Source organism: Nasonia vitripennis (assembly GCF_009193385.2).
Source record: "Nasonia vitripennis strain AsymCx chromosome 1 unlocalized genomic scaffold, Nvit_psr_1.1 chr1_random0006, whole genome shotgun sequence".
Taxonomy (NCBI): domain Eukaryota; kingdom Metazoa; phylum Arthropoda; class Insecta; order Hymenoptera; family Pteromalidae; genus Nasonia; species Nasonia vitripennis.
The window spans coordinates 1,616,154-1,641,118 of record NW_022279593.1 but is presented as its reverse complement, the minus strand read 5'-3'; the positions used below and the strand labels follow the sequence as shown (position 1 = coordinate 1,641,118).

The 24,965-nt window shown below is 39.1% G+C and overlaps 1 protein-coding gene across 14 annotated transcripts in view; it reads left to right on the top strand.

Annotated features, from left to right (window-relative positions):
• The window catches only part of LOC100116974 (neurabin-1), a 554,139-nt gene that overhangs the window by 288,287 nt on the left and 240,887 nt on the right, over nucleotides 1–24,965 (top strand). For all 14 annotated transcript variants that reach the window (XR_004345143.1, XM_031932213.2, XM_031932231.2 and 11 more), the window contains one exon: nucleotides 23,671–24,057. Coding sequence is in view for 13 of the 14 variants with exons in the window: in XM_031932213.2 (XP_031788073.1) it covers nucleotides 23,671–24,057 (387 nt within the window). In the remaining variant the exon portion in view is untranslated. The remainder of the gene's footprint in view (nucleotides 1–23,670; nucleotides 24,058–24,965) is intronic.

The following is a 24,965-nucleotide window of genomic DNA, read 5'->3' as shown; positions in this document are numbered from 1 at the left end:
TGTCAACGAAACTGGATTCCCAACCCAAAAAACAGACAACAACTGGTAAGCCTGCTAAGCGCAAGGGGGATGGTCGCCGCTGGCCATAAAGAAGGGCTAAGCCAGGTGGCCATGGAAGCCGAAACATCTCAGCAGATCACCGCAAATAACAAAACGCCAGTTGATGAAGTCGAAGATAGGAAAATGTTCGATACCTGGAATAGAATCCAGGAAATAGAGAGCACTGAGCAAGGCCTACTGGATAAGATCGGGAAAAACCTAGAGAAGATGAACGCAGTGGTGGAACCCGCCAAAAACACACACAAGACCGTCAAGGACGACATGAAGAAGGTAATACCATTCTGGAAGCGGCTCACCAGCCTGAGAGAATCGACTTTCAAGGTCAAGTCGACTTTTGAGCTGATGCTGCTGAACGCTCCACAAAACCCGGTAGGAGCGGAAAAGCCGCCAAGGAAGAGAAAGCAGCAATCGCCTTCATGGGATAGGTCGACTAAGAAGCAGAAAGAAGAAGAGAAGATGCACAAACATCTCGAGAGGACGGCTACAGCGAGTCCCAGTACATCTCACCTTCAAAGGTCGCCGGGAACACTTTGGCAAAAGGTGGAAACGAGGAAGGCAAGGAAAAAGAAGGAAATAACAGACAGCAAAGGTGGCACTGAGGACGTAAGCCAAAAAGTCACTAGAAAGAGTAAGCGACCACGGACAAGACCAACGCGGCCGGATGCCCTTATTATAAAGCCCACGGATGGAAAGTCTTACGCCGATATCCTAAGGCAGATGAAGGCAGATCCAAAATTGAAGGTACTCGATAACAGTGTAAACAGAGTATGCAAGACGACGGCTGGAGACCTACTCTTGGAACTCCAACGCACAACGGAAGTAACGACAACGGTACTCCGACAAACGGTGGAAGACGTGCTGGAGATGGGAGCCAAAGTGAGGATCTTGCAAGACGAAGTGGTCTTTGAAATAAAAGACCTCGACGTACTTACCAGCAAGGAAGATATTGTAGCGGCTCTGGCAAAAGAGTTCGAAGGTAACGACAGATTGGTAGTAGAAGAGATAGTAATTAAATCGCTGCGAACGCATACGGTGATACCCAGACCGCGGTCATCCAAATGCCAGCAAAAATGGCGCAGCTGGTACTATCAAAGCAGAAAAGAAAAATAGGTTGGGTCGTCTGCTGAATGCGGGAGATTAAACAGAGGTGTCGTCCACTTAGATGTTATAAATGTCTTGGATTCGGACATATCGCCAAGAATTGCACAGTAACACAAGACCGAAGTCAGTATTGCTACAAATGTGGAAATGAAGGGCATAAGGCAAGAAAATGTGACAAGCAACTAGAATGCGTACTCTGTCGTGAAAGAGGCGTAGATGGAAAAAGTGAACATGCAGCCGGTAGCTACATGTGCCCAGTTTACCGTGCTGCAGTAGAAGCCATTGTCAGACGAAGAAAATGAAAATAGTGCAGTTGAATATAAACCACTGCGCGACTGCACAGGACCTACTCTGCCAGTACGTCCGTGAGACAGAGATAGACATAGCCATCGTCTGTAAACAATACAGGGATCTGGACGAACCATCTTGAGATATGGACAGTACCGGTAAAGCGGCGATATGGGCATGTGGGGACGCTGCTTTTCAGGGAAAAAATGTCAAGACGTAAAGAAGGATTTGTGCGCACTAAGGTCGCAGGCATACACATTTGCAGCTGCTATGCCTCTCCTAACATGCCGATAGAACACTTTAGACAACTGTTGGATCGGCTAGTACAGGATGCTATAGAAAGAAGACCGGTACTGATAGCAGGTGACTTTAACGCCTGGGCGGTAGAGTGGGACAGTCAAAGAACGAACGAAAGAGGACGAGCGCTTTTAGAGGCATTCTCCCTCCTAGACCTGGTTCTAAGTTAACCAGGGTTACTCTTCCACGTTCCAAAGAGGAAACGCAGGGTCCATCATAGACCTCACGTTTGTTAGCAGCAACTTGATTAGCTTGGTTAGATCGTGGACGGAGAGCGATCATTACACAAATAGCGACCACCAAGCGATAATAATGGAGATCGGAAAACCAAAACGGAGACCCAGCCAGAGTACAAGGACGGTAAGAGTCGGTTGGAAAACAGATGATTACGACAAGGAGATATTTCTGCTGGCTCTGGAAGATATACAGTTAGACGGGAATGCGAATGATAAGGTCGAACAGGTGATAGGAAACCTTACCCGTGCCTGCGACGCAACGATGCCGAGGAGGGCTCGAAATAATAGACGACCGCCAGTATACCGGTGGGATAAAGAAATTGACGCTGCTCGCAGCGAGTGTCATCGAACCAGAAGCCGGAAACAGCGAGCCCGGAAGAAATACTACAAGACTGGTCGAGGTAAAGAAGTAGTAGACGTCCGAAACAAAGAAATGAAGGATGCTAAACGGATACTCAAGAGAAAAATCCGAGAAAATAAACGACGGTGCCTTAAAGAACTACAGGATGAGGTTGAGCTGGATCCCTGGGGGCGGCCATACCAAGTAGTAATGAAGAAGATAAAGGGAGGCTATATTCCCCCTCCTAAAAGCCTGGAACTACTAGACCGCATCGTGACTACGCTGTTTCCCACTTAACTGGAATTAACAGCTACCCCGGGAGCAGCCACAAATGACGAAAGCGTTCCACCAATTACCACAGAGGAACTACTGACTGCATGCAAAAGGGTTGGGAACAACAAGGCTCCAGGCCTGGACAGCATATCCAATATTGCATTGAAACATGCTATCCAGGCACGCCCCGATGTCTTTGTGGACCTGTACAATACATGTCTCGAAGAAGGGACATTTCCTATGAACTGGAATAAGCAACGCCTGGTCCTATTCCCAAAAGGAGATAAACCACTTGGAGAAGCTGCCTCATACAGACCACTTTGCATGCTGGACACTCCATCGGCGTTACAATGGATCAATTCATCGAAGAATCAAGCGGACTAGCGAAACATCAATATGGCTCCAGGAAAAAACGCTCCACACTTGACGCCGTAAGCTTAGTAGTCGACACCGCTAGAACTGCAATAGAAGGCAAGAGATGGAAAGGAGGAGCCAAGAAGTACTGTGCTATGGTTACACTTGATGTTAAAAATGCGTTTAATTCAGCCAGCTGGGGCAAGATACATGAGGCACTACGGGAAAAAGAGGTACCCGCATATATAAGAAGGATTATGTCTGACTACCTGAAAGACAGAACCCTTTTGTATGACACAGAGAACGGCACAAAAACCTATAAAGTAACCGGAGGGGTCCCACAAGGGTCAGTGCTTGGCCCATCATTGTAGAACATCATGTACGATGGAGTACTCAGGCTAGAGCTACCCGAAGGGGCTACGGTTGTAGGATTTGCAGACGATATTGCGGTAGTGATAGTAGCAAAGCAAAAGGAAGAAGTGACGGAAATCGCTAACGAGGTAGTAGGTATAATCTACGATTGGCTAAAGCAGGCTGGACTTGAGCTTGCTAGCCATAAAACGGAGGCTATCCTTATATCTAGTAGAAAAAAAATGGAGACAATAACACTGACAGTGGATGGACACGAAACAGACTCTCAGCCGACCATTAAATACCTGGGAATTAACATGGACACCAGACTAACGTTTACGCAGCATCTCGAGAGGGCGAGCAATAAGGCAGAAAAAGTCGGTGCTGCACTATCGCGACTAATGCCAAATGTAGGTGGACCAACGCAGGGTCGAAGGTTACTCCTAGCCAGTTTAACTACATCAATTATGTTATACGGTACCCCAATATGGGCGGACGCTATGTTAGTGAAGTCCTACGCACGTAAGCTGTCAACAGTTTATAGGAGAATTGCATCGCGGGTCGCTTCTGCCTACCGAACAGTATCAGAAGATGCAGTGTGCGTTATCTCAGGTATGCCGCCTATTGACCTTCTAGCAACAGAACGAAAGAATATATACGAAGAAAGCCAGCGTAGTGACAATACTCAAAAGGAAGTTTGGAAATCCGCTAAGGAACAAACTCTAGATGAGTGGCAAAGACGATGGGACTCCAGTGGAAAGGGACGATGGACGCACTGCCTCATACCACGCATTGTTGACTGGACCAAAAGACGACACGGGGAAGTAAATTACTACCTTACGCAGTTTTTAAGCGGACATGGGTGTTTTTGAGCCTACCTACACCGCTTCAAGATAGAGGACAACCCAAATTGCCCAGCATATTTGGAAGCAAATGAAGATGCGGAGCATGTCTTCTGTCACTGTTCGCGATACGAAAGGGAACGAGAAGAGCTCGAGTGTTACCTTCAGACAAGGGTGACACCTTCGTCAATGATGACAGCTATGCTGACGTCGAAGGATGGTTGGTGCGCAGTAAACAACTACGTAAAAACCATTCTCAGGAAGGTTAGAAATGATGAAGAAAATAGAAGGGAAAGATAAAGCGAAACAGCTGAGTAAAACTGTTGCCAAACGAAAGGCACTAAGTAGTAGCTACGAAACGCTCCTCGGACTGATGTAGAGGAACGTAGATCCTAGAGTCGAGCTCTCACTCCCCTACCCGATGCAGAGGAACGTAGGAGCTAGGGTTGAGTACCTTTAAGTGCTCCTCAGACCGATGCTGAGGCACGTAGGTAACTGAGTTGGAGCCCAGACTACCTCACCCGATGCAGAGGAACGTAGGTGTCGGGGTAGAGTCTGTCCAGAGGAAGATCGGACAATGCTACAAGAAGCAGACGACTGGATGATGCAGAAATAAGAAGACGAGTTTGACTCTGAACCCCTAATCACTTCGGTGGATGGGGGATGTATGGAAATGTCAAACCCTAAAGAAGAAGCCAACTAGGCTAATTAAAAGGCCCCATGGAAGTATTGTTTAACGATAGTACCTGTGGGGATCCGGTGTCGGAGGGCCACTTGTGCAGAGCTTGCTCTGCCTAAGCCACATAAAAAAAAAACAGTGCCCCATGGGTGAGTCTTGGTTTTATGATTGCTTCATATAGCCATCTTACTTTATCCGGTTCTAGATCCCTGGTATTGCCAAAAGCCCTCCTGCAGGCCCAGAAAGTGCTTATCGCTTTCTCGTATTTATCTTTGATATGTTTCCCCCAGTTGAGTCTGGCGTCGAGTGTGACTCCCAGTTATTTGACCTCCTTTACCAATTTCAGGGGAACTCCATGGAGTTGGAGCCCTTTCATCGGCTTGGTTTTATACCTGTTCGTACACAGCATGACACTGACTTTGTTGGGGTTAACCCTCAGTTTTACTTTATTACACCATTTCTCCACCAGGCCCAGTGCGAACTGCATTAAACCTGCTAGCACGTCCTCGTCGTCCCCCCTAATCAGGATAACAATGTCGTCTGCATATGCCTGTGCGTTTATACCAGCCTCGTTCAGAATTCAGAGCAAGCTGTCCACCACCAGGCACCATAGTGTCAGTGACAGTACCTCTCCTTGTGGGCATCCCTTCTTCACCACTCCTTTGCAAAGTACGCTCCCCAGGCATTCACTATCGTCCTGGTCCTCAGCATAACGCTGATCCACCTGGCGACAGTTGCTGGTATTGCGTGCTCCTCCATACCTACTAAAATCGCCTTGCCGGTCGTGTAATTGAAAGCCCTTTTGAGGTCTAGGAAAGCCACCAATACAAAACCCCTGTTTTTCATGCTCTTTTGAATGAAGCTGACCGCGTCCACAACCGCTGTGTCTACTGACTTTCCTGTCTGGTAGGCATACTGTTTGCTGTGCAGCGGCGCTTCTACTAGTGATGACTCCTTAATATATCTGTCGTCAACCAGCCTTTCCAGAGTTTTGAGTAAAAACGAGGTCATGCTCATTGGCCTGAAGTCCTTTGCGACCGCGTGATGTGTCTTACCTGGTTTCGGCAGGAAAGCCAAATTCGCCTGCCCTTATTCTTCCGGCACATATCCCAGTGCCAGACAGGCTCGGTACAATTATTCCAAGGTTGGGACTAATGCGTCCATGCTCTGCTGCAGCAGAGCCGGAAAAATGCCGTCCGAACCTGCCGCTTTGTAGGGCTCGAACGTCCCTTTGGCCCACCTTATCCTTGCCTTGTTTCTTACCCGTCTCGCCAGTCTCCAGTCCTCTCCGCGGGCCATCAGCTGAAACGCCTCTGACCTTGCCTCTTTCCTGAAGTCTGGAAAGTGGGTTTCCATTAGGCCCTCTAGGGCCTCCTATCCATTCTTTGCCCAGTCCCCTGTTGCTAGTCTGATCGAGTGTGTCAGTGGCTTCTTCGGGTTTTGCAGGAGATTGCATAGCCTGGCAGTGCCTGATAACGTGCTTCGGCTTTTGCAGTATCGCTTTCAACCCTTCACCCCGGCTTTTTCGATCTCCTTATATTCCTTTTGCCCCGCACTATACGCCCGTTTGTTCTTGTCACTCTTCGTGTGCTTGGACCGGTGGTATAGCCGCCTTACTTTCTTTCTGCATTTCTCGAGTGACTTATTCTACCAGGGAGCGCCCTTCGATGGCCTCTTCAGCGTAAGTACTCAATTGTTCTCGTGAGAACTTATTATGTCCCTTAGGATCCTACTGCAGTGATCGATCTCCTCCGCCGTTCCGTATGTAACAGGGAAGCAACTAATCTTGGCCTTGAGTCCCTCTCTATAACCTACCCAGTTTGTTTTTCTAGGGTTCCTTATGAACTGGTCGAGCGTACTTCGTCCGCCGAGTCTAAATACAATGTGTTGGTGATTCGACATGGAGACTTCTTCCGACACTCTCCAGTCCATAACCTCGTACCACACGTTCTTGGAGGCCAGGTTGATGTCTATGACCTCCTCCCTTACGGCGTTCCGAAACGTGGGTCTGCTGCCGGTATTGAGAAAGTCCATGTTCATTGCTGCTAAGAACTCGAATAGACTTTCTCCTCTAGAATTGCAGTTTGTGCTGCCCCAACATGTGTGATGTGCGTTTGCATCACATCTTATTATAAACTCGGTGCCTTCGGCTTCGTATTCTCTAATTAATGCGACCATTTCCTCTAGTGGGCACGCTTCTTCGTAAGGTAAGTATGCTGCGGCAATCATAATGATTTTCCGCTCATCTTCGGTACCCTTGTAGCTTACCCTCGCCGTATTTTGCAGACTGTGTTAATTGTAGTAGCAGAAAATTTTTTAAATAACTATTGTATGCACGGCCTTTCCAACATTTAGTCGGCTATGGTACTACAATGCGGCTTGGATCATCCTATTAATGAGAAACCATATTAAAAAATACAGATAAATTATGGTTAATAAATTTACCGAAATTACCATTTTAACGGTTTAGAAACCACTGAGAAACAAAACCGCTATCTTGGGTATATCTATACACATTTTAAAAATACGGCTTCCAAAGGTCAGAGCAGAATGAGCACTGTAATCAAATTTTCACGTTATGTATATATACATATTGTCGCGCATGCGTCGATGACATTGATAAACAAGAGGACAATATTTAAATAAATATAACCGGCCAGCCTTCCGAACGTTTAGTATGCTTCTGATACTAAAATATTTCTAGTGAAAAACAATTTTGGAAAATTCCAGAAAATTTTATTGTTCAATATATTCATGAATTACCGATTTTACAGCTTCCAAAGATCAGAGCAGACTGAGCACTAAAACCAATTTTCTACAGTATTTATCAAGTGGCGCGGTAACGCCATATGATTTTATAAAATACAAATATTTACATTATTGCATCTAAATTTTTTTTTGGCGTCTAATCATATTTTATATCCTTAACTACGATTTATAATCGATATATTGACAAGAAAGCAGCTTTTTTATAATAAACGAGTATGTCAGTGAACAATAATGCTCAAATTATCTTGGGATTCTTGAGCCCAAAAAATGTTCTGACCATGTAGTTAGCCACACACATCTAAATGTTAACACAAAGTATATATAAACAAATTATTACCAAATAATTCAAATGTAAACATTACTTTTGAAAAAGTACAATCACAAAATAATATTTATGATTGTGGAATCTTTGCTATATCTTTTGCTGTTTCTATTGTTTTTAATTTATGCCTTTGCAATGTACAATTCGACATTTCTCATATGCGTTCACATTTATTAAAAATATGTGAAATACACAGCTTTATGATGTTTCCGATTTTACAACATTTTTCTTGCGTAATTAACTATGATTTTACGAGTTTTAATTCCAATAAGATAATAAAATTAAAATAATAAATAAAATACTTAAAGACATTCAATTATTGAGCAACAAAAAATAATGAATTCATATAGTGGACATAGAAAAACTCACATTGGTTCTATTATTCCAATGGAAATTGATGATCAAATGACAGTTTCTAATGTATTTCATCACTCTTATATAACAATGTTATTAGATGATGATTGCAGAGCAGAAAATAAAAAATCAAAGAAAAAACTACGAAGAACAGAAAAATTGCAAAAAATGAATAGCAATGACTTACAAATGTAACGACAAAAAGAAGCACGGCGTAAAAGGAAAGCTTACATTAAGAGTAAAAATATTAATGATTGTAATGCAGAAAAGAAAAAATTATGAAGAAAACAACAGAAATCAGAGAAATTGCAAAAAATAAAAAGCAATAAATTAAAAATGGAACAAGAAAAAGAAGCACTGCGTAAAATACAAGTTTATTAAAATGACAAAAATGATTAATGTAGAATGATAAAAAAGAAAAAAACCGCTGCTAATTCATTGGCACGTAGCTTCCTCCAACTAAATTTATAGGTCTTATAAATAAAATATTATTTCAATATACAGTATAATCTGCCTGCTAATGTATAAGGCGGTATTTGATACATAATTTAATATATGAGTTTTGGATGGTTCATTGTCCAAAAGTTTGCAGACCGCTCTGTTTTTTTTATTATAGAAAACGAACGCTGCTGTCAATTTTTGTCACAGAATATATCAGTATGACATAAATTCATAAATAGGGACTTTAACGACGTGCAACAATACCCCTATAAGAGGAAGCAAAAGTTTTGAGAAAAATCGGTTTTCACGTTTTAGCTCTTTACTTGAGAACCGCTTGACAAATCGTTTAAAACTTTAGCAACAGATCGATAACGCTTGCGCTGCGCGCTCGTCCGATCGACCGACGCTTGCGCTTCGCGCTCGCCTCGATATTCTCATCCCTAAAGATGTAATTGATTGCCTGATGCTCGCGAAGCGCTAATAAATTAAAGCTTTTGGGTCAGATAGGGCGTGTCACATCGAAATAGTTATTCAATTATATGTACCAAAAATCGTTTCTAGGGTTGCTGTTTATGTATAAGCGTTTTAAAAAAATGTTTGTCACAGTAAAAAGTTGTGTTGTTAAAATATCTACAACTTTTACATTCAAGGTTTTTATGTATAATGTATAGTCTCAAAGTTTTATGATGAATACTGGTTTATTGCTATAAAAAAATCGATTTTGGCCTGTTAACTCGAATTAAAAGCATTTTCACAATTAAATGTGAATAGGAAAAAGTTGTATTTCTTCGAGATCTACAACTTTTCTCTATAACTTTTTTTTGTAGAATGCATAGAATTCGCGTTAGAGCCAAAAACCGTATTTAGTGATTTTTGGATATGACCGCATTCTGCGTATAGATGCAGGATCGAGCCCAAAATAAATTTGGCACCTTACTATTACGAGGGGAATTCGCACACAAATTTTTAGCCCGATTGATAAAAGTCTCTTAGAGATAATCGTGTAACACCAAAATTTTTATTCAAAAAACACGCAAAAAATGAACAAATTGTGCCCGCATTTTAAAAAATGTAGACGATCGGGATAAAAAAAGTTAGTTCATAGGTTTGTGCAAGAAGAGACTCCTCCCAAAATTTCAGCCCGATCGGTCAAAAATTGCGTGAGTATCTCACACATTTTTCGATGACAAAACTATAAGGCACGTCCGTGTCGCGGTCGTGCCTAAAAATTGAAACCTTGATATCTTAAGAACCATAGGAGTTTGAAAGCTGCACAATGAACTTAGCCAAAACACATAAAATATTTACTTTTTCCCAAAATCTCAAGAGCAATAAGGTCTTCTTACGTCCGTAATCGAGGCACAAAAAAACTCATTTTATTTAGTTTTCGATTTATTATTAAAAAAATTTTTTCGTGAGGTTATGATGTTTAGTTGCAGAAATATGAATTTTTGAAAAAAAATCACCCTTTTTATTTTATCTGCCGAACAATGCGGTCGATCCCGAGGACCAAACAAGGAAAAGTAGGTAATTTTGAACTTTTTTGAATTTTGAATTTTTGAAATAGAAAAATGTCCAACCCACCCAATTGTTGGACAAATAATAATGGGAGCTGTTGGTGCGCAATCAGTCAGATTAAAATTGCAATTCCATGTCGAAGTACAAATGGGGGCAACTAAGAAAAATCTCAATTTCATAGTAATTCCTCGTCTATCAAGAGAGTGAAGCCTTAGAATGGACGCTCTATAAGAATTTGAAATATCGATACATGTCAATATGGGAATCATCGAATTGAGAGAGAGGCAGAAGGATGAAGAAATCTTATTCTATACGAATGAGAAAATCATACCCGATTACAATCATTATCTTATTGAAACGATCAATGACTATGAAGATGACAATGAAGATCAATGGATTCCAGAGGAGTGTGAATACGATAAAAGTAAAGACTTTCGTTGTCTCTCAGAAGTGTCTATGGAATTTCCAAACGAACAAACGTTCCGAGAAGAACAATTTCAAGGAAACTCAGAGTCAATAGAAAACAACGATAAGTATGATATTACAGTTCAGGAAGTAAAGGAAAAATTAAAAGACTGCACCTGTAAAAATTCAACAACACTAGTCAAACTAAGAGAGCTTATCTGGAAGCACAGAAAGGTATTTAATAAAAAACCAGGTATATTAAAAGGTTACGAATATCAAATCAAGATAAAGGACAATTCACCATTTTTTGTGCCAGCTTACCCGATTCCGATAAATGACAGAAAAACGGTAAAGAACATGATAAATAAAATGTTAGAGTGGAAAATTATAAGACGATCGAATACTCGACATATTAGTCAACTTGTTACTCCAGTAAAAAAAGATGGATCCGTACGCCCTTGCCTGGATGCGAGAAAAGCAAATAAACACTTTGAAAAAGATTATGAATCTCCTAGAAGTATTGACAAATTGTTGCAAATATGCGATGAAATCAACGCAATGACAAGTCTAGACTTAACAAGCAGCTTTTGGCAAATTCCACTTGCGGAAGAAAGCAAAAAGTACACGGGCTTTATGCATGAGGTTAAAGTGTATGAATTTAACGTGTGTTTGGAACATGTGTAAGTACCGATGCTCTAGTAAGAGGTCTTGATTTTGTAATTAGAGGATTGGGACGCAATATAATTAATTTCGTAGACGATATCCTATACATCTCGAAATCAGAAGACGAACATCTAAGACACCTAGAAGAATTATTCGAGAGGCTGCAAAAATATAATTTTAATCTAAGCCTGAAGAAAAATAAATTTGTTAAACAAGAGGTAGATTTTCTTGGATTTACTTTGACTCCAGAAAGGATCAAATCTCAAGAAAAGAAGGTTGATCTGAAGAATTTCCAGTACCAAGAAATCAGAGACAGCTAAAAGGTTTTATGAGACTGGTAAATTTCTATGGAAAAATGGCACACCAGTTTACAAGGGAAACGGTCCCATTACTACGTTTGTTAAAAAAAGGGTTAAAAGTGGGAGTGGGGGGATAGTGAAAATACGGCTTTTGAGAAAATAAAAGCATTAGTTATGAAGAATGCAACATTGTCACACCCAGACCCCACTAAATCTTATATTCTGAGAACTGATAGCACTGACTTTGCAATTGCCGGAGCCTTGACGCAGATAGATGAAAACGGAGTGGAAAAGGTCGTTAAATTTGTCAGTCGTACCTTGAAAAACAGCGTACTAGCATATTTCACAACTGATAAGGAGCTTTTAACCATTATTTTTAGTATCACTTAATTCGATGATTATTTGAGAAGGGCTAAAGTGCAGGTAAAAACTGATTACAAAGCACTGATATAAATGTTCAGCTCTAGATTTACAAGTCCGAGAATACACCGGTGTATTATGGCTATTCAAGATTGCGATCATGAATTCGAGCATGTGAAGGGTAAGGACAACGTCCTACCTGATTTGTTATCAAGACATCCAGACTATCTACAAACTGTAAGAAATCAACTAGGCGAGATATTAATATCAGCAATAAGAAGAAGAAAACTGAGTAGAGATATGCTCAGTGTCTTCAAAAATTTCAAGACATGCCAGGAAGATGATGAGAAAATTCAACAAATAAGAGAAAAGGCCGTATCAGTAGCCGATGAGGTTCCAAAAGAGAACGATAAACTGCCAAGTTACATAGAGAAAGATCGATTGGTGTATAAAAAGAATTTTTTCAATCAATATTTACTGATCATGCCGGAAAAATTCATAACTCAACTTATCTTAGAATTACATGAACTTTATGGACACATTGGGACACAAAAGCTGCAAAAGATGATAGAGGAAGAATTTTACATCAACAAATTGCGTCATAAAATATCGTATCTCATAGCAATGTGTGACTCAAGTCAAAAACACAAAGTCTCAGTAAAACCGAGCACAGCAAAGAGGCAAGTAATTATTCCAGAGAAGCCAGGTGATTTCTTATCTGTAGATTTTTACGGTCCCTTGACTACCTCCACAGCAGGGATGAAATACATTTTTGTCACGATAAACGTTTTTAGTAAGCTTGTGGTTTTATATTCAATAAAAAAAAGGCTAATACCGCAACGGTACTGAAAAGAATCTTCGAACATTACGTCAACAATTTTTGAAAACTAAAAAGGATAATGTGCGATCATGGCGCACGATTTACATCTTAAAAGTGGCAAGAAAAATAAGAAAAGGAAGAAATACAATTGTTGTATTTTTCAATTCGACATCCTCAAGGAAATGTGGTAGAGATGGTAAATAGAGAACTGGGAAGATTTTTTGAACATTTGTGAGCGACAAGCACACTGGTTGGGCACCGTATGTAAATATTATACAATCGATCATGAATGAAAACTACCATGTAAAAACAGAGTTTAGTTTTTTTTTTTTTTTTTTACATGGCATTTGGAACTCGAAAGTTCATCGCCTCATCTACGCGAGGTCGCGTTACCATCGGCCTGCCCTTCATGACACGCGCTGCCGTACGGTCGTCTCCCATTCTCGCTACGTGCCCTGCCCATCCCAATCTGCGCAATTTTATTATTCTATTAATATTTGGTGACGCGTACAGATTGTGTAACTCATCATTGTGTAGTCTCCTCCATTCCCCGGTTTCCTCATCTTTCTTCGGCCCGTATATTTTTCGCAAGCCTTTATTTTCATATACCCTAGAACGGTTGTCCGCCTGCTTAGTGAGAGCCCACGTTTCGCACCCGTACAGAACCACCGGAAGTATTATTGCCCTGTATATTCTTATTTTAACGTTTTTAGACAACAGCCTCGAATTAAGTAAATTACTCACGGCGTAGAAGCAAGCATTACCCGAATGGAGTCTCTTATTTATTTCGACATTAATCTCGTTTCTATCATTTATGGTCGTACCCAGATACCTGAATTCGCTAACCTTTTCAAAAGTAAAATTCCCAACTCTGAGATCTTCCTCCCCTCTGCAGATGCCTAGCTTATCCACAATCATGTACTTTGTTTTTGATTCACTCACTTCTAACCCTGTATACTCCACCGCTTTTATGCGGATTTCCGCGTTTCTTGCTACCGTTTCCCTACAATCCCCCAGTATATCCAAATCATCTGCGTAGCCTAGTATCTGCGTTGTTCCATTAAGCGTTGCGCCCATCTGGCTAACCTGCATTTTTCTAACGGCATACTCTAACGTTAAGTTGAACAGCACCGTAGAGAGCCCATCCCCTTGTTTTAAACCATCGCGTATCATGAAGGGTTCTGATACATTACCGCCTACTCAGACCTTTCCCGTGCTTCCGTTCAGACATATTTGAATTAATCTCACGAGTTTTTTCGGTACACCGAGAAGTACTAGAATTTGATACATTTTGCTTCGCTTAATAGAGTCGTACGCTTTTTTAAAATCTATAAATAGTTGGTGTATGGTTTCGCAAAATTCCCACTTTTTCTCTAACAACTGTCTTATGGTAAACATTTGATCGCTCATCGATCTGTTGCGCCGAAATCCGCACTGATAATCTCCTACTATATCTTCCGCGAATGGAGTGAGTCTAGCTTGTATTACGTTTGACAGAACTTTGTAGCACGTTGCTAAAAGTGAAATACCCCTATAGTTATTGCAGTCTGTCTTATCCCCCTTTTTAAAAATCGGTATAATGATAGATTCCTTCCAATTTTCGGGTATTGTTTCATTTTTCCAGATGGCTCATACTAGTTTATAGATTTTGAAAGTGAGCTCGACGCCCCCATATTTGAGTAACTCAGCTGGTATAGAGTCATTTCCCGCGGCTTTGTTGTTTTTTAGTTTTTTAATCGCGGCCTCTACTTCTTGGTAGCTCGGTTCCTCCACGTGGGGTTCAGCAGTGTGAATTTCGTCCCCTAACTCTTCGCTATATTCGTGCACGTTTAATAATTTATCGAAATAATTTTTCCACAGTGACAGTCATTCGTTGTCATTTGTTACGAGGTCCCCGTTTTCGTCCTTCATCAATAGCGCTCTACTCCTAAAACCCTTTCTGATGGCGTTAATCCCTCTGTACATTTCGCGGGGGTTATTTTTCTTACTGTTAGTTTCTATTCTCCTAATAAGATTCTTTTGATACTCCCGCTTCTTATTTCTGTAGATCGCGCTCGTCTGTTTCCTTACGTTAGAATACTCTTCTACGGTCCTATCGCTTCTATTTTGTAAGCTATCTAATTTAGCCTTTTTGCGCCTTTCAAACCAGAGTTCGCACTCTTCGTCAAACCATGGTTTGCTCTTTGGCTTTTTCTTTTTACCCAGTACTTTGTTCGCGGCCTCTTTTACCGTTTTTTCGATGTCTCCCCATAAGCTATTCGGTTCGTCATTCCCCTCCGGCGATGTGTTTGCTTCTTCAAGTGCCTGAAACCTGTTATTAATTTCTATCTGGTACCTAATTCGCTCTGTTCTATCTCGTAGTTTCTCAATATCGAAGCTTTCTACCTTGTTTGCTCGCTTACTATTTTGATTCGCTACTAGTCTAGCTCTTAATTTGGCTACTACTAGGAAGTGGTCCGAGTCGCTATCTGCCCCTCTGTAAGCTCTTACGTCAAGAACATTAGTATGACGTCTTTTTTCAATGAGGAAATGATCAATTTGCTTCTGTGTGGCCCCGTCCGGCGATGTCCACGTTGCCTTGTGTATGTTCTTGTGCTTAAAACACGTAGTTTTGATTATAAGATCTTTTGCCGCCGCGAAATTTATGACCCTAATACCGTTATCATTGCTGGCTTCGTGCAGGCTTTCCTTACCTATAGTAGGCCTAAACATTTCCTCCCTACCTATTTTAGCATTGAAATCGCCTAATACTATTCTTGTGTCGTAAGACGTGAACTGGTCGATTACCTGCTCTAAAGTTTCGTAATAGAGATCCGTAGCTTCTTCTTCTTTGTCCTCCGTAGGACAGTGTACATTAATAAATATATATCTATACCATTCACCTTCGATAATGATGTACGAGAGCCTATCATTGACGGATTTGAAACTTTTAACCGAATGTATGATGCTTTTGCTTACGAGAAATCCGGTGCCTAGAGATTCCCCACTCCCGGCCCCATATAGGTACGTGAAGTTACCCGATGCTAGTACTCCGCCATCTGGCCACCGCGATTCCTATATTGCTACCAAATCTAGATTGTACCTATCAGCTTCCTTTACGAGTTCTTTAAATGCACCTGCTCTGTATAGACTGCGAACATTCCAAGTTCCGACCCTTAAGTCCCTTTTGGTTCGGATTTGATTTTTTTGAGCCATGATGTTATGTTAAACCCGCGCGCTTCGGATCCTGTTCCGATCGCAGGTGAGTCCACCGTTCTAGAGGTGATAACCCCCATACCTCTCTAGAACTAAGTATGAGAGCTTTCCGACTTTGACGAGGACAGTGTCAATTCGTCGTCAGACACACTACGGTTTCATTCTCGCATACTAACGCCCCCCTGCAAGGCAGCGCGCCTTCGCTGGCATCGTTACCGCGTAAGACCAGGTGACGAATCATTCTACACATCCCCTTTCGGGGCAGTTGTCATCGCTCCCGCATCCTCCTCGGCAGCAGGATTTTTGCCCATTTTTGTAATGTGTGATGAAAGAGATAGATTGAGAGATAAGAGATAATGTGAAGTGTTTTTGTTGTTGTGGTGCTTGCGTAGTGTTTCTAGATGAATGCGTTCAACAGTGTGGGCTCATCACACCCACGCCTGTTCCTATCGGCTGTCCGCGGCTGCTTATTCAATTTATTCGCAGCTAACCTCTTTCTCAGGCGCTGTTCCTCTATCCGGAACCTAAGGACGCGCTGTGTAGTGGTGATAGGCACCCACCCGTCCGATCTGGACGACAACACCCAAGACCCGCTTAGGGTAGCGGCATTGTAACAGAGAAGGAACTCCTTACGAAGAGAAAATATTCTTAGCAAAAGAAAGAATAAGCAAAAATGGAAAGAGTCACAATAAAAAATACAATGAAGAAAAAGCACGTTTTTTTATTGAGTATGATATTGGAGATTAAGTTCTAGTAAAAGCTAACAATGTATCGGAAGTTTTTTTCGGTCTATGCGGGTCCTTATGAGGTGCAGCAAAAAATAGGAGAGGCTACTTATCTGTTGTTAGATAAACAATGGGGGAAGGAAAGAGGGAGATTTCATGCGGATGACTTGAAAAAATACAAGTGCCGTATGGAGATGCCTTTAAAATTTAACTAGTCAGGCTAGCAAGAAAGAAAAAAAACAACAACAAATAAATAAACAACAAAAGAAAAAGAGGATAATAAGAACTGGGGTATAAGCTGCACTTAATGTGCATTTCAAACACTGTACGCGACTCAAGATACTAGATAGAAGCCACGATGACTCTAGGAGATGTGAGCGCTAGACGGCAGGGATTTCGGCTCCTATCTCCTAAGTCTGTATATACGGTGTAACACGCCGGAGCCATATGACGCTATGCTGGCCAGCATTAATGGATCAATTAAGGGAGAAACAACGTAAAGGGTCATGATAAACCATCCTAGTTCCGAAATTCCTTCCTTGTAAATACTTTAGATAAAAGAAATATATATACAATGAAGAACATAGAGCATACGCAGTCTTGCCAAACAAAAACCATCGACAAAAAAGAAACAAGAAGAAAATTATGTTAATAAAACATGCGCGATTTTGCTAATAAACAACATCGATCAACATGCGCAGTTTTGTTAAGAAACATAATTTAAAAAAAAATAAATCTCGAATATAATAAGAAAGAGACGAAATCAGGAAAGGCAAACAGCGTGTTTGTTTTGGTCACCGGTCACTGACATCTCACGGATAAGCCACACTCATCTGAAAGTGAGAATTCATCGGGAGCTTTTTGAAAAATCAGGAAAGGCATCAGTTGTCTGCCGACTTTCTATCATCAAGTTTAAGCTACAGGTGCGGAAATTATTGTATCACCTTCCCCTAAACCCATGCGACCACTAGAAGCCACCCCTATCAAACCACAAGCAGTTTAACTCATCTATCCCAGGGAACAGCGAGTTAAATCGTTTTATTTTTTCTTAAAATAATAAAGCCACACACCATAAGCCAGCTAACCACCTAACCACTCACCCCCCTACCTCTAGAAACCACCCCTATCAAACCACAAGCAGGCTAACTAACATAACCCTGGGAACAGAAAAATAAATCGCTTTATTTTTTCTAAAAATAATAAAAACCCACTCCACAGGCCAGACCGGACACACACCGAATCGTATAACCACGTAATTCAAGACATTATTACAAGTAAATTAGTCACATTATTTGTTAGCTGTAATTGTATTAGCACTTTATGCACAGAAGGTGGCATCTTATACCACGGCTAAATTTCTGTGCATTTTTTATCAGTTTTCAAGCAATATTTTTTAAATGCATTTAAATTTACTTCTTTTGTGCAAGATATAATTTGGAGAATTACATGCATTCTTTAAGACAAAATGCATATCATTAATATCTTTAGGACTAACTCCACCATTGTTGCAGCGAGAAGAAGCCTTTTGTTTAGTTAAAACATTGCATACTTTACCATCTATCATGGTACATTTTATGTCAAATGCTACGCCAAATGCCATCTCCATACATTCTTAATATAAAAAGTTATAATTTTTTATTTTCTTTAGCAATGCTGAAATATTTTCGTAATGTTTCTCGGTTACTTTAGCGCTTTCTTTAAGAAATTTGAAATTTATTGGACGACAATAAAACACGGATGAAGGTTTTTCGTTAACCCATAAAATTTTGTTTTTTGTAGTCCTTAGCTGCAGAGGTACAAAATTACAAATAAATGCAGATACGTCAGTGGCTGTAGTTTGATAAACAGAATTATCATCGCTTGATTCAAGATCGGTGGAGTCGACATCACCAAAATTCCATTTTTGTCTTGTCGTCTGTTGTCCTGAAGCTCCATCCATTCCCCACTTGCCCACAAATATTAAACTTTTCGTTGCATTTGTTAATACTTCTTTATCTAAAGTCATTAGAATGCGTTTTATAGTATGTTCTAGCAAAGTTATAAAATGAACGTTCGCTCCACTATTAGAACAAGTGATATGCTCAGGGTAACAAGCTTTATTAGCTTCTACGATTGCAGAATAAGGTGGATATAATTTATTTCCATGCATGTTGTAAGTGTGGTTCCTTAATTTCTCATATGTTCGTTTTGTTAAATCTAAGTCCATAAACATCGCTAATACTTTATTTGTATATTCGGTACTAAATAAATTTTCTATAGTATCCATAGTATTATCTGCTGAAGATGTTTGTTCTTTTAATTTTAGCGCCAACGATTGCTCCTCTTTAGAATGCTTTACAGAGATTTCACGAGCTCGTCTATTTTTTGTTTTTGAACATCCTTTGTCATAACTTATATGAGGTCGACCTATATTACAAACATTAGAAAATTTTTCAGAAGTACGTGAAGTATTACTAGTAAATAATGTTAAAGCTTCATTATTCATGATTGATATTGAAGTATTCATATTTCATGTTGAAGTATTTATATTTGACGTTGAAGCTTCGTCAAGTAACTGAATCACAAAAGAATTTAAAAAAAATTCTTTGTGTTTCAATTTAAAAACATCTTTCTTTCGAGAAACATCTTGCCATTTTAGTTTATATTTTGGAAAAAATGAGTTGGTTTCTTAGATGCTGTGTATGTCTTTCAGAAAGTGCATACTTTATTTTTACATCATTTACAACTATGTCGAGAATACAATTTTGCTCATTAGGATGATTCCATATTAATTCACATAAATATGAGTGTTCTATATTGAGTAACATTATTTTAGCTCTTAAATAATTCTACGTTGTAGTTATTTAATAAATTTTATACCCCTTCAGAAAATTATTATTGACAAAGTAAATACCATTTCGTTTTCACCTAAGTATTTATTTTATTAAGAAAATCAATATGATGTCTGTATCCATTATTTCATTTCTAAATAAATCTTAAAAATCACTACTGCTGATATGAAATATAAGAAAAAAGTTAAGTAATTTTACATCCTCAATTAAAATTGAAGTCCATGTGTTTATTAATGTAGAAACAGAAAATATGGAATAAAAGTTGATTGATTCTTTAGTCGCAGCTGTATTAATTAACAAAAAATAAATACATAGAGTTAGAATCAACAGAACGCACGTATGCCTTATGTTATAACAGACGTAATAGAAAAAATTTTACTGAAGAGAAATATTCTTAGATTTGACGGAAGAAAACTTAATTTAATTTAAACTTATTTTTTTTCAATATGATAAAATAAACATTTGTACGTATTATACTATAATCTAATAAATTCAAAAAGTAAACATTTAGCCATCGAAAAATCGTATGATCAATAGATTTAATTATATTTGTATGTATTATACTATAGTCTAATAAATTCAAAAAGTAGACATTTAGCCATCGAAAAATCGTATGATCAATATTTGTATGTATTATACGATAATCTAATAAACTCAAAAATAAACATTTAACCATCAAACGCTCGTATGATCGTATTAATTATATTAAATTATACTATAATATAATAAATTCGAGAAATCTTCAAAAAATTCTGATAGAATTTCAACGTATTTTTTTATTTAATCTAAGAACTTTTTCTTCAGTAAATTTTTTTCTAAAGTCTATCATTCTCAAGTAAAAAATTCTGGAATTTTTTCACGATTTTCCCGTGTTAGCCGCCATTTTATGTGCTTTTACATTTTTTTTCAAAATTTAAACTGTGACACTGAAGTTTAAGTCTCGAGGACACTATTTCTTCGCTCTAAACATTAAAGCTTAAATGATTTCAATGTGAAAAATCGACATGAATAAAGATTTTTTTTTAAACCATGTTTTATTGCTTGTGGTTTGGTAGGGGTGGTTTCTAGGGGTTAAGCAGGTTAGGGGTAGGTATTTAGGTGATTAGCTGGCTTCTGGTGTGTGGCTTAATTATTTTGAGAAAAAATAAAGCGATTTAACTCGCTGTTCCCTGGGATAGATGAGTTAAACTGCTTATGGTTTGGTAGGGGTGGTTTCTAGGGGTAGGGGGGTGAGTGGTTAGGTGGTTAGCTGGCTTATGGTGTGTGGCTTAATTATTTTAAGAAAAAATAAAACGATGTAACTCGCTGTTCCCTGGGATAGATGAGTTAGACTGCTTATGGTTTGGTAGGGGTGGCTTCTAGGGGTCGCATGGGTTTAGGGGAAGGTGATACAATAATTTCCGCATCTGTAACTTAAACTTGATGCTTTTTTAAAGAGTTTAAAAAAAATCATGGCTCTACGATTAAAAATGACGCGTGGCTCGAATTTTGTCCATTTTCTAAACACCGTAGCCGCGAACACCGAATCATTCTTGTAACGAAATCGCGTAGATATTCTTGTAAATTGTCAACCGTGTTAGTTTAAACAATTCTATTTGTAAAGGCGAAATATTTTTATCAAGACGCATAATTGATTTCTGTTTCAGCCGGGATTTAACAACTGATTCCAAATTGTTATTCTTTACTTAAGAAATATATTTTGTTATTATTAAAAATATAAAAACAGACTCTTTTCTTGCCCTTTCCCCTATCCAGATCCTGGAACCGACTGACTATCCAGTCTCCTGGGGAAAGTTAAACCGTTACAAAACTATTGGCTGATGTGGACGAACTAATGGGCCCAGAGATTGTCAATGGGTGCATCCTGTTACGATCTTCTGGAAAACCTTGGATATCCGGAAACAAAAAAATTAAGGGGATCCAGTTACACCGAATGACAAAGTCCTCATTCCTGGATAATTCAGGAGGAAGAGAAGACCCAGAAAATGTCCTAGTGGGAAAGCGACATTCACGGAACTGGACATCATTAGCGGCCTAATTTCAGCAGTCCAACATCCCAAGACGTCAACAGCAGAGGAGGACGGTCATCCGCACAACTCCGTCTGTCAATCCTTTGAAGATATCCGGCGGGAGCTGATCGGGATCTGTATGATGATAAAAGTTATCATGTATATTCCATAGCCTACTTACAGAAGCAACTGCAGGAGTTTCATTTGGCTTGGGAGACGGAGGAACCGGAGCGATTGAGTCTAGCCAACCTGGTCATCCAGAACCACCAGTCTGAAAACAGATGGAGACAACCTGTTCCGAAAGAAGAACAGATAAGAGTCCGGAGAATATGGAGGGAAAAAGAGTGGCAAGTGAGTAAATAGTGAAAAAAAGTGTGAATAAATAAATATATATATTTTCGTTAATGAACTTACAGAGGCCAGATCGTGGTACGCGAGGAGACACACTCCATATAATAAGAAAAAAAACTGAGAATAAGAACAAATAAACAAATTTTTTTGTCAACTGAAAAAATATAGTATTATTTCTATACACATAAGAATAAGTAGTATGTATGAAAGTATAGTATAAATGAAAAAAAATAATAATAAAAATAATTGAATGCGAGATAAGATTGTAAATAATATAGTGTGAGAATGCGATGGAATATATTATTGAAAAAAAAACGTTGTAAAAAAAAGGATGATAAGAACAGTGGATCCAAATCAGTGGTTTAGTGGAAGCTTCTTTGAATTTGTTTTCGCTACTCAATAACAAATTCAAATTTAAATTTGAATCATATGAAATGCGTGCGCAGATAGTGAGAGACGCAAGACAATAAGTCCCACTTGAAAATAGTCATATAATTATTTATATAATTATTCATATAATACATCACATAATTTATCATACAAGTAGTTATATGATAAAATACCGGATGAATCACTTGAGTAATCATGCTAATTTTCATATGATGAAAGACATGATCAATCGTATGAAATTTTGATGCGAAATTATTATATGATGACTCATACAAATACTTAAATGAGTAATCGTATGATAAAAAAAAAAAAAAAAAAATTTATTTTTAAAATTATAATTTAGCATTGTTGATAGGTATCAAGAAATGAACAAAATAAAAATAAAAGAAATGGTTTGCACTTATACTGAAAATTGTGTGCGTAGAATGAAAGGTTATTGATTAATAGTAATGAATAGTTTTTTTAAACAAAGAACCTACTTAACTGACTAACAATGAACTGAACAGTACGGTAGGCTGCGCAGGTTGTAGTTATATAAATACTTTCTTGTTGTTTATCAATGACGTCTGTGAATGCGCGATAATATGTATAAATAGCGTGAAAAATTGGTTTTAGTGCTCATTCTGCTCTGACCTTTGGAAGTGGTACGATCAGTAAATCATAGATACAGATATAGTAGAAAGTTTTTTACATTTTTCAAATGAGTATAAATACCCCCAAGATACCGGTTTTGTTGCTCACTCTTTTCTGAACCTTTAAAGCGGTATTTCGGTAAATTTTTTAACCATAATTTATCGGAATTTTTCTAATATGGTTTCTCATTTACAGGATGATCTAAGCTGTATTGTAGTACCATAGCCGACTAAACATTAAAAAGGTTGTGCAGACAATAGTTATTTAAAAATGTTCCTGCTACTTATACATACGATTAACGCAGTTTACAAAATTATTATTAAAATTGGAGTTGAAAATTATTCAGCGTTTTGTATATATCATTCCTTTTTTGAAAATTTTTTATCTTCAATCTTGTTGTTCCTATATTGACTTTATGGGTTTCAATGGAGTTGCGCTGTTTGCTTCGGCGATCTGTGAGACGGGTCTGAAATCGTTACCCTTAAGTCGATGATGCTATTGCACAAGGTTGTTAATTAATTGATGATTCAAATAAGATCTAATATAATAGGGGATCGAAATGAGATACGAATTACAAAATCGGTTGCTCTAATTCATAAAAAATTATGAATTTGGAAAACCAGAGAACCGGAGAACGCCAAAATGGCTTTCTCTTTAATATAATAGGGGATTGTTAAATTGAACTCTTTTTTGCAATAGCATTATGTTTATAACACAATTTAATTTAGAATGTTTTAATAAAGAATTTTGTGTTTTGAACTTAGGTAATTATATTAGAAGTAGAGTTGACTGAAATACAGAAGCGGTTTGGAATGCCAGTTCGACTACCGTATGATAGTGCTACTTCAAAAATAGTAACACCGCAGTTTTCTCGTCGTCAATTACTGCCTTTACCTTCCTCAGTTAGTAGTCAACTTTCAGATACTGATACTTCTGATTTAAACAGCCCAGATGATAAAGATAAGACAGACACAGTAGAGAGAAAACTACCATTGCGAATGCCGGTAAAAGAAGAATTAGATCAAGCTATACCATCTCATAGTCTACTTGATAATTCAGCTGGCAAAAGTAAAGCAGAGCTTGCAAGTAGAGGTGGACTAGCCAATCGTCAACTACCGAAGAGATCCGGAGGCCTCAGTAACAGTAGTTCTGTAAGTAATCTTGAATATTACATCTCTTTATTTAAGATAAAACATTACATTTCCAATGTCCATTTTCAATTTACGAAGTATATAACTGATACACACTATCTGTTAAAATACGAAAATCGGACAATTCATGACTTGATAAAAACAAATAATGCAAAGTTGTCTGCACTGTTTATAAAAACTATAATGTTATATTAGAACGAGGCGCAAAAACGGGGAAATTCTTGCATGGTATAAACGCGATGTTGCGCAAACGCGAGGTAAGATTCCACGCCACGTGAGTACCACACCTGCTTTGCTTAGCTCGCACTGCATAGCACTTTTACTTCGTTCGCTGCTTCCGGGCCTTTTCTCTTGTAGATAGTTGCATGATTCTTATTGCAACCTCCATCGTGATGTGTAATTCACCGAAGGCGGCAATTTTCCAACGCTGCTTTCTCTGTTTTAACATATTTTCGCTGCAACCTAACCTCCAAGCCTGAGCAGCTTTCTTCTCTTTTGCACGGTGTCTCAACAAAGGGCACTTCTCAACTTGTGATACCTACGAAAAATAAGCCGACATCACAATCGCTCTCTACGTCTTAAAGCCAGTCGCCTGATCGCATCGGGGCTGCACAGATGTTATCTATTACGGCGTCCCGGATGGACATACGTGTGGTACTTGAGTATATCCCCAAAAAGCAGGATGAGATCCTTCAGGCACAAAACACCATGTCTAAAAGGGTCTCTAGAATCAAATAAAGGTAGAGTCTCCTGGAGAATCACTCTCAAACTCTTGACGAGCTGCCTGCACTCAAGACTTGCCTCAACGCTGAGTTCTGTATCTCTGAGCTGCAGGAACAATACCAGGTGCTGTCATCAAGAAACTCCAAAACGCAGCAGAACAACAGCACTGCTCCTGCAGTTAGAAG